This window comes from Mesitornis unicolor, unplaced genomic scaffold, assembly GCF_000695765.1.
Source record: "Mesitornis unicolor isolate BGI_N332 unplaced genomic scaffold, ASM69576v1 scaffold30840, whole genome shotgun sequence".
NCBI lineage: Eukaryota > Metazoa > Chordata > Aves > Mesitornithiformes > Mesitornithidae > Mesitornis > Mesitornis unicolor.
In genome coordinates, this window is record NW_010156776.1 from 2681 (window position 1) to 12739 (window position 10059).

At 44.9% G+C, this 10059-nt stretch overlaps 1 protein-coding gene across 1 annotated transcript; it reads right to left on the bottom strand.

The window, feature by feature from the left end:
* Positions 1-2406: 2406 nt before the first annotated feature.
* LOC104534258 (C-terminal-binding protein 2) lies at positions 2407-9725 on the bottom strand. Its single transcript, XM_010194395.1, has 8 exons — positions 9573-9725; positions 9337-9481; positions 6636-6842; positions 5805-6019; positions 4897-5027; positions 4616-4743; positions 3949-4069; positions 2407-2879 (listed from the first exon to the last, which is right to left on the bottom strand). Exons 1-8 carry the CDS (start codon positions 9696-9698, stop codon positions 2708-2710), a joined length of 1245 nt encoding a protein of 414 aa, XP_010192697.1. The 5' UTR covers positions 9699-9725; the 3' UTR covers positions 2407-2707.
* Between the last annotated feature and the right edge of the window lie 334 nt (positions 9726-10059).

Here is a 10059-nt window from a genome sequence, read left to right on the forward strand (position 1 = left end):
AGCCACTATCAACACTGTCAGCCTCAACTCCTCAGTACCCATACCTGGAAATATTTCTTATTACATCAGTTATTTAATCCCTGTGCTTACCAGTCACCAGTATGTATCTAGGCACCAAAAAAAAAAGAATTGAGAAACTCAAAGTGTCCCCCAAATGAGATCTTCCCACTCTTCCTCTGCTCAGTTATTTTACCTGTCTATAGAGATACTTGCAGTTAAGAAAAAAAAATGCTGCCTCTTTTTAAAAAATAAATCTATTTTGCATCGTGCTCTAGCATAGACAAGGTCAATGTACTCTGATCCTCGGTATTCACAAAGGAATACCATAGCTAGAAGCCCCTTACCACAAAGTAATCTCAGACCTGAACCTCTAAGCAGGGCAGGAATTTTCAGCAGCAAACAAAGAGTAGTTCCTGGCAGACTGCTCCCCTAATGTGGTATTGGACAGGAGATGAGCTCTGGGTCTCTGAAAGCTTCTCCCCATCTGCCTGTCAGAAGAACAGCTTTCTGAGCTGGTAAAACTCAGCTTTCCTGGAGACTGAAGAACTCTGGCTCCAGTGCAGCCTGGTCTGGTGGGAGCTGTCCCTGCCCATGGCGGGGTTGGACTGGATCAGCTTCAAGGTCCCTCCCAACCCAAACCACGCTGAGATGCCATGAACTCGGGAAGTGCTGCTGGGTATTTTAGGTTCAGATGCAACCAAAGTGCTTCCGAGCTCCAGGCTTTCGTTCAGAAAAGTTCTCCTGTAACTTGTGCCTACCACCAGTCCCAGTCTCATCTGCTAAACCTGAGCAGCCGAAGAGGTATATGAATTTTAAGTAGAATCAGCATCATCCATGAAAACAAAGAAGCCAAGAGACAAATACCTTACCAAAAAAAGACACTCAGCACTAGAGAACTAATATAATCTCATGAATGCTAAACAGTTAAAAATGCAAGAAAACCCCTGAAGTTGACTTCTTGCCTATTTTCCTTTCTTGAATTGCCAGGGAGGAGTTGGGGGGGAGGAGAAAGGAATAAATCACTTCACTGTATCAGTAGTAAGCCATTATCTGAAGGCAGTATTGGAGAAAAAACCAAGAAAAATAGGAAAACTTACTGACTCTGAAAGGTTTCCTCAGCTTCCCAAACTGTAAACAGCCTAAAGAGAGGATTTTGTCCACACCTCAAGGTGTATTTCCAGCCTGTGCCCAGTTGTTCAGCTTCCAATCCCAGACACACAAGAGGGAAGAATCGAGGGAGATTCTTCAGGCAAGCCCATACATAGGGTACGCCCCACATAGAGCACCTACTTAAATACACCCACACAACATGACAAATCAATCTGCAATTGTTACATCCTGTGCATGGAGAGGCTATAAATTAAGGGTAGCAAGATGAAATTAAAGGAAGATTTGGAATTAAGAACAATCTTCTCCTGTGGAACCTGTTTTGCGGAAGACTCCATACCCTCAAAGAAGCAATTCATGTTCAATCATTAGGGAAATGGAAAACGACTTGAGAGCAACAATCCTGCCTTGGCTTCAGGCGACAAGCTAAGAGTATTCTTTCTTCTTCAGTTTCACAAAGCTTATTCATGTAAAAAACCACCGTCTTGGCCTGACCCCTTTTGCAGATGCAGTATATGCCAGCAGAGCTGAAGTAGAGTAATTTGGTCAATTGTCAAAAGCTGCCTTCTCCATCAGCACAGAGACAAGTGTCACCAGTACTGGTATGTGACTCCTGGTTGATGCAATCTTGCCAAATAAAAACAAAAAAAAAAAAAGAAAAAACCAACATCCGTAGCACAAAGCCTGGAATTTGTGACAGACATCTTCTGGATAAACACCACCATTAGACTGTGAGGTACATGTGTGTGAGAAAGCAGCAGCTGCAGCCGCAGGTTATTGCTTGCTGTCTCCAGTGCACGTTTTTCCCATTTCTGCATTCTCTTGCCTTCTCCGAGTTACACAGACTCCAGGGTGAACTATTCTGAAGCCTCACAAGCACAGTGGCCACCAGAACACGTTTGATGACATTTTAATCCCTTCTGAATTATTTACAAGGCTGGCTTTGAGACGTACTTTAGGCCTAGTACTGCATAGACAAAAGTTTGTATGGACAAGAACTAGCAATGCCTGTGCTATGTCTGATCTCACAGGAAACCTCAATTAAAACAAGCAAAGTAACACACAGGGCTGAGCCTAGGCTGCGTTCCACCAAGGGCGTAATAAAGACCAATAGTCATAACTTCTCCAATTCGCTAATATTTTTCTAATATCCCCTTGGCTACACTTAGAGAGGTTCAGCCAAATTAAAAATTTAAGCTACAAGTCACAACTGAAAAGTGTGCACTGAAGTCTGGTGTTAGGAACACTAAGGGCCAACCCTGATCAGGCAGCTCCAATTCTATTTTCAAGTGCACAAGGACAGTTCCCTGACATAGACAACCGAGGCAGATATATGGGAAAAATCATTGGTTAGACCAAGTATTTCAGAGGAGAGGCAAGGTCACTGCTGCCCTGCCCCAGAGAAGGAGACAGATTCATTGAGAGATTAAAACTAAAGGGTTACAAAATAAAGGCAAGAGCTAAAGTTTGCCGGTAATGAAATGCGTTCTCCTGTCCTGTGTGAACAGGAAACAGTCTCTGTAGGGTGTCAAGGAAGGTCCTAGGAGGAGATACCCTCCTAGTGTTTTCTGCTGCCAGAGGAGAGGAGAAAAAGATGCTGCTATTGGTCAGCAGGAATCTCTCTGTCTGCATCCAGTTTGCTTGTCTCTCCTGGGGAAGGGGTACGCGGTGCAGAGTGAGAAACAGAAGGGATCCCATGAGCTACGATCCCTTCCACTACTGGTGGTTCTGGTAGCCCGGGGGTGGCTACTCCCACTACTCCTGGAGGAAACCTGAAACCAACAGAAATACAGAAATTACAAACTTTTCTAACAGAGTTATGCAAAGGGAAAGGAGCCACGTCCTCAGACACCTGCTGCATGCAAATCCCTGTCTAACAGAAATGCTCCGAGACAGAACACAGGAAAAGTCTCCAGAGCCAAAAAGTAGCAGTTGTATCCTAATACCAAATGACACCCGTTTTCAGACAGAGACAGTTTCAGGTCAAATACTAAGCATTTGGAAAACAGGTACAGTTTCTCTCCAGTAGAAAATAGCGTAAGCACTGTATGAAGGTACCCTGAAGAGCCGGGAATTCCCTCCCTGTCAGCCGATGGAGAGCAAACCACCAGATAACCTTCACGGGGCTCTAAGACAGAAAAAGTGAGGAGCTAAACTAATAAAACAGCTAGACATACGATGAAAATCAGGAAAGCGATACTCAGTAATTGCTAATGAACCATTCTTCCATTACTGCCATCCTGCCTTCCTGTGCCTTCTCCATAGATATATCCAAACCTCTGTAGATCTCTCAGAGAAGGGAAGAAATTGTATTTCCTACTTTGCAGATGGGAGAAAGGCAGAAGGGAAGCAACCTGCCCACAGTCACTGGCCAGGTCTGTAACAGACAAACTGAAACACACCCTACTTAGGCCACTGCCCAAATTCATCGAACAATGTCTTTTTAACAGTCCGTATCTGGGCTACAGATAAGAACTGTGCTTTGTTTAGACAGTCCATACGATATGCACAACTTCTAAATGCTAGGATCCAGACCTCCTTTCAGGCACCCAGCAGGCTTTCTTATATTAAGGTATCTCTTGGGCCGGTCTTGCAAGGATTTGAAAAAAATAACCAGTATGCAGCTGGAACTAAATATGACCAAGTAAATGTTAAATCTCAGTACAGCTTCAGAAGTGCTGCTGTTAAGTTTCTGGAAAGAGCTCACATACAGAGTACATACGAACAGAAACATGCCTGCTTGCAGCTACAAGTAATTCTCAAACCCAAAGAGGGACGTTGGCCTACTTCAGTAGGAAGATACACTTGGAACCAGGGACTTGGACAACCTACATATCTCACCTGTACGCTGCAGCTCCGTTGAGTTCTGGGTGGACAGCTGCAGGATCAATACTGGACCACTGAGCTGCTAACAGCAAGTACTCCTTATTAACACAGTTCCTCAAAGCATCAGGTATGTGACCTGCAAGAGTGCCAAGAATGACAAAAAGCCAGGACACGAGTAGGAGGGGCTCATTCCCTGAAGCATTTACAAAGGAAAGTAGAAAGGAAATGCACAACATTTCTTCCATCTACCTCCACAGGATAACACTGGGCAGGGGAGGCTCTGAAAAACTGGTCTCTGGAGAAGACAAGACACTGATCCTTCCTTCCCACTTCTGTGATGTCCTGGAAATTACTGGCCACAAACGGCAGTTGACAAGCCTCATCTGCCCCAAGAGACAATATGCACTACTCTAGAAACAAGGTGTACAGTATCACTGTCAAAAGAATTATTGCAAAGGATTTGGAAGATGTAGAAGGCATGAGGCTTTCCCAGCGAGGGAAAGTGCCACTCCAGCATTAGTTACAAGATTCTCAGAAGGCAAAGAGACAATTATCAACTCATGCTTCAGTTCCAGAAACCAGTTACTGAGTTTTCAGAACAATCGGCATAATCCTTGCAGTGAACTAATGAAAGAATAATAATTTGGCAGCAGCTGCAAGAGCACAGAGTCTTCATCAGTACCTGTAATAGCTCTGCGGATCTCTTTAGCTGCATCTTCTCTGGATTCAATGGAAGCCTGCTCACTGTACCAGGCAGTGTGCGGTGTGCAGATCACATTGGGTGCATCTTTTAAGGGTCCCTGAGCAAAGCTGTAGAGGAAAAGAAAGTGGTTTCTTTCCAGAAGTGTTAACCCCACCTGTCCTCCTGGGTATCACTGTAACTCAAGTAACAAAAAACCCCAGAAGAATCCCCAAGCGCAAGCGAGTCACAGGGCAGCAGCAGGCACGCAGGCACACCGTTACCTGAAAGGCTCAGACTCGTGCACGTCCAGTGCTGTCCCTCTGATTCTCCCCTCTTTCAAGGCTTGCGCTAAAGCTTTCTCATCCACCAGCCCTCCCCGGGCTGTGTTCACCAAGAAGCAGCCCTGGCGCATCTGGAAGAAGAAAAATAATATGTGGGTTGAGAATGAGACTTTTCATGGAAGCTAAGTGAATCTTGGGAAGTCTACTGGAAATAAGCAGGAGCCTGCAGTGATTAGATGAGGCCTGAACGACTAGGAGTGCTTTCACTGCAAACCTAACCACAGGGGAAATGCCTGCAAGCAATGCTTGAGAAATTTGCTTTAAAAATGAGCCAACAAAACCACAAGATAAGGGCAAAAGTGGAACTCTCAAGTTCTGCACTCCATATTCATCCTACTACATTAAAAAAAGAAAGAGGACATGAATCAAGCATCCAGCTATACAAAACTGGACAACAATGTCCAGATGTCTCTCACGAAAGCACTAAAACGCATTCACAGACTAGTGGAGTACAGCCCGAGACTGACTGTGCAGTGGGCTGGGGCAGAGAGGCTTTGGCAGAGCTTGTAAAGAAACGTACACAGTCCCAGCCACACCACATCTGGCTCTAACCAGCACAGGCAATTATGCATTTTAAAGGTAATTTGAAATTACTGAATCACCTAAAACAATCTTTGTAAATGAAATTACTTGGCAAAAAAGCCAGTCCTACTCTTCTCTTAACACGGAATTCTACACAGCACAAAGCACAGGCACCCAGATTCACACCCTCCCGGCCTGCAAAGGCAGCAGGAGGCACACGACAGAGGCAGCAGGATTCACACGCTCTCAGCCTCTGTGAAAGCAGCAGTTTCTGTTTGCATTCATTTCCACAGTGCTCTGTGGGGGAAATCAAGCTCCTGCTGCACCTGTTTAATAGTGAAGTCATTGATGAGGTGATGGTTATGTTCATTCAGGCTGCAGTGCAATGTGATGCAATCGCTGTGCATTAGTAGATCCTGCAGGGTTCCTACTCGTTGTAAACCCAAGGATCGCTCCACTCCATCCGGCAGATAGGGATCATAGAAAATCACGTTGAAGCCAAAGGACTTGGCTCGCAGAGCCACTGCCTGTCCAACTCGGCCTTCACAAAAGAAAACCCACAATCATCAAGGAAAGGTAAAACAAACTTTAAAGACAAGATACTGGGACAGACTGGGAGCCTACACTGGAGTTTAGTGCCAAGGCCCAAGGTACTGCAGCCCTGGGAACCCCTAGGATTGCCATAGGATCCAGAGGAGGTTACTCAGTGCTGATCCCCTGTGGCTAATTCTAGTCCTTCCCCATGCAATAGCCAGAGCTTAGCCTAAAAGCAGCTCTGGGTTCCAAACCAAGTCTGGGCCTGGAGTCAGAGGCAGTGATAATCTGATTACAAGAACTTGGAGAAGTAACTGGTAGCTTTCAGGCGGCTTTGTTACCGATACAGAGCCTAGCCCACAGGGAAACAGTCACCAAGAAGAGCTGTCTGAGTGTTCCAATTCTTCTAGCCATTTGAATATGAAAAAAAATCCCCAATCCCATGACATACACCCAACTCCTGAAGATATCCAGCATCACAGAACAGGGCACTAGCATTCCTTATGAGTCGGTGTGTTTCACAATGAACAGTTGTGAAATTATCACTGTTTTCAGTCTGAGACTCCTGGGTTCCCAAAACCTTTCACGGTTCACTTTTCAGTCTAACAATTCCCATCACTTACCGAGTCCAATGATGCCCAAAGTCTCCCCACGGATACGCACAGCACCTCCAGCCACCTCTCGAATCTGTTCTATGCTCGAGGCTCGATTCCCTTCCCGCATGGCCTGATGTAGCCAAGTAACACGGCGATAGAGGTTCAAGATGTGGCAGAGGGTGGAGTCAGCAGTCTCCTCTACTGAGGAGGAAGGGATGTTGCAAACTGCAATGCCTACAAAGCCACAGAGGTCATATAAGATTTTTAGCATCACAGCGCTAAAGCAACATAGAGCTCTTCAGGCGTCAGTGCTGAAAGATAATTCAGTCCAGAACTACTGCCAAGAAACACAGGATTCATTTCAGAAGCTCATTTTACAGCAACATAGATGCAACCAGCCAGCTTTTTAACCTCACGGAAATACCACTCCTTCCATATAAATATCCATTGGATTGACACACAGACACCAGGAAAAAAAAGAACAACAAAAAACAAACAAACAAAACAAAACCAACCCCAGGCTGAAATGAGAAAACTGGGTCATACAAGTGATGCAAGCAACTGACTGTTTTAGATGTGCATCCAAAAAGATGCACTCATTCCAGAGACACTCCTGACAGATGATCTGGCAGACCGTAGAATTAAGACAGATGGTTGAGCTCTTTCATGCCTCACGGTCCAGATGCTCACTGCAAGCATCAGCTTCCCCAGGAGCAACAGTAAGTAACTAACTCATTAAATGCAGAGAGAAGCCACAGGAGCCTCTCTGAATCTATTGGAAGTTACTTAAAAATAACAACTCATAACACTGCCACTCCAGAACAACACACAACACAAGGGATCCATGACCAGAACTATCAGGTACGTTACTAATGCAAAGAGAGTTCAAGTCCTTGAAGCACAAATTTCTGTCAGGAAAGGGAAAGACGGAACGCTGTAGCCAAATATGATCATTCCTGAGCAGCCTGCTCAAAAAACACAACACAACACAACAGGGAGGGTACGTGTGTTGCTGGCAATACACCACCACACCACTTCACTGCTGCTATCCCTCATTTCACAACCCAGCCGAGAAACACCTAGATGAAAAAATGGTCTCTTCCCAAAAGTAACCCTAGCCTCCTCCTAAACCAAGGAAACTCTTCCTCCTCAAAAGTCCACCCCCTATCTAAAAACTATGAATAAAATCTAGGCAGTGATTCGAGGCGCATAAAATTCAGCAATGCAACACTCTTTTGCAAGCCTATTACAGAGGAGACATTCAACTAAACTCAGACCACGCTCTCCCAAGAGAGCCAAGAGAGCAATGGCCACACACAATCCCAGACATCCGACTCCTTTTTTCTATCAGACCCTTTGCAATTGTGCCACAATGGCACACAGATGGCTCGGAGGACACGAGGAGGGGCAATAGGGAGCCTTAACTTATTTCAATCTCATGGGTTATCATCTCATTCAACTTCAGACAAGCCACGTGCATTCAACTCTGACACGGCTAGACATGAATTTGTGTTTACATGCAACGCTATGCCTAAATGTACGAAAACGCAAACACACACAACAGCCCTTGGGCCAGATTTGAAGGTTCAGAACACATAAGGAACAGCATCTTACCTTAGAATGAATTAAAAGGCCTGGCTAAGCATGAAAATAATCATTAATTGTCCATGAAATAGCAAATCTGGCCACACATAAGGGTTATCACACTATCGCTCCAAAGTGGAGGTGACAACCAGCAGCCTGATGGTGACAGAACTCTGACCATTTGTCCTTGGGTTAATGAGTGCGGGGTGGGGGGAAAGTTTTGAATCTGAATGAAACAAAGACATCGATGGTGACTTTGAGCACAGAACCCCAAGAGTGGATTAGGTTTCAAATTCAGCCCAAAAATGTAATGGCTGGATGAGAGTCAAGGACCTGGCCAGCAACTCTTGAGACCAATCAGCTGAATCACTTGGATGAGAAGACTCTTTAGGCCTAAGTCAAGCTCTACACAAATACGCACTCTTCACTTATTTGCAGTTCATCTGGTCTTGCAGAACTGAAAACTGTAATGCCTACTTCAATTTTATATATAAATATGTGCATTTAATTTAAACTTAATCTGATCTGCATTACATTAAGAAAGGTTTCAAATCTCTGACACAGACCTAAAAAAGGGGCAGAGTACTGAGATGCTGCACCTCACCTAGGACACTACAAGGTCCAAAAGTCTCACTGCCATATGTTTAATAAACAGCAGCTTTCTGTCACCTGACCTAGAGACTCTTCACATGCCTAGGGCTCTAAAGGGATCAATAATAAAGTGTTGAATCAGAACCTACCTGCAAATGAAAAATTAACAGCGAAACTCACTTATAAGCATTTACAGTGAGTTTATCCTACATCAGCATTTGCAGCTTGCTTTCAGACATCAGAATCTGCTCAATTCTTTCCCCATAAAAACCTCAAAGCTGCCACACCAAAAGACAACGTATTCAGGTTTCTCAATCCCAAGCAATAGCAAAGATGCTGACATCCACAGCAGAGCAGAGAACCAAGAATCTTTCTTTCAAGCCACCTCCCAGCTCCAATATTGGTCAGCTTCCTAAAGATGCCCGACACTAAGCAGCTCCAAATCATCATACATAAAATGTTTTAAATGCAGTCATAAAACAGAAAAACCACGTGCATGTCCCACTTCACATTCAGTTCTGATCGCAACAGAGCCCTCATGGTGTCGTCATACCTAATTCTGCAGCAGATTTGATGTCAACATTGTCATAGCCACTGCCAATACGCACAATGACCCTGAGGGCTTTGAATTTCTCCAGATCCTGACGAGAAAGGGTAATGGTGTGATACATCAGAGCTCCTACTGCCTCGTTCAGCACCTACAACAAAAACCAGGCCAAATCAGTCTCCGCTTTGGTTACTCTAAGAGGCAGAGCTCTCTGTCCAAATACTCGCACATTTTTTGCCCACCTTTTCATGGATTTCCTGAGTTGACTGAGCATCACAAAATGCCACTGTAGCAACATCCTTCAAGATGGGCATCTCCACAGTGCAATCTCGTCCATCCAGGAGTGCAACCAGCGGCCGTGCTGGCATTGGGCCATTCACAATAGGAGGCCGTATGCCTATGAGAAAAGTCAGCAGGAGCGGTTATGTGAAAGACACAAATTTGGGAACCCTCATTTGTGAGTCTAACAAGTCCCTAGTTCTGTTAGGGTCCCAGAGTATTTAGGAAGTGATTAGTCACAGCAAAAGAAATAAATAAGAAACAAACAGAGAAAAGTGAAGCTAGGAAAAAAATCCAAAACCTCTGCCACCACTGTATAAAGAAAAATGAAATAAGTTTCAGCAGTAATGAGATAACAGAAGCGGTCGACTCGGAAGCAGGCCATCTTACTGCAGGCTCCCAACAGCAGTTACAGAGCCACTTCGGGCCCACTCCCCATGAGCGAGCCCC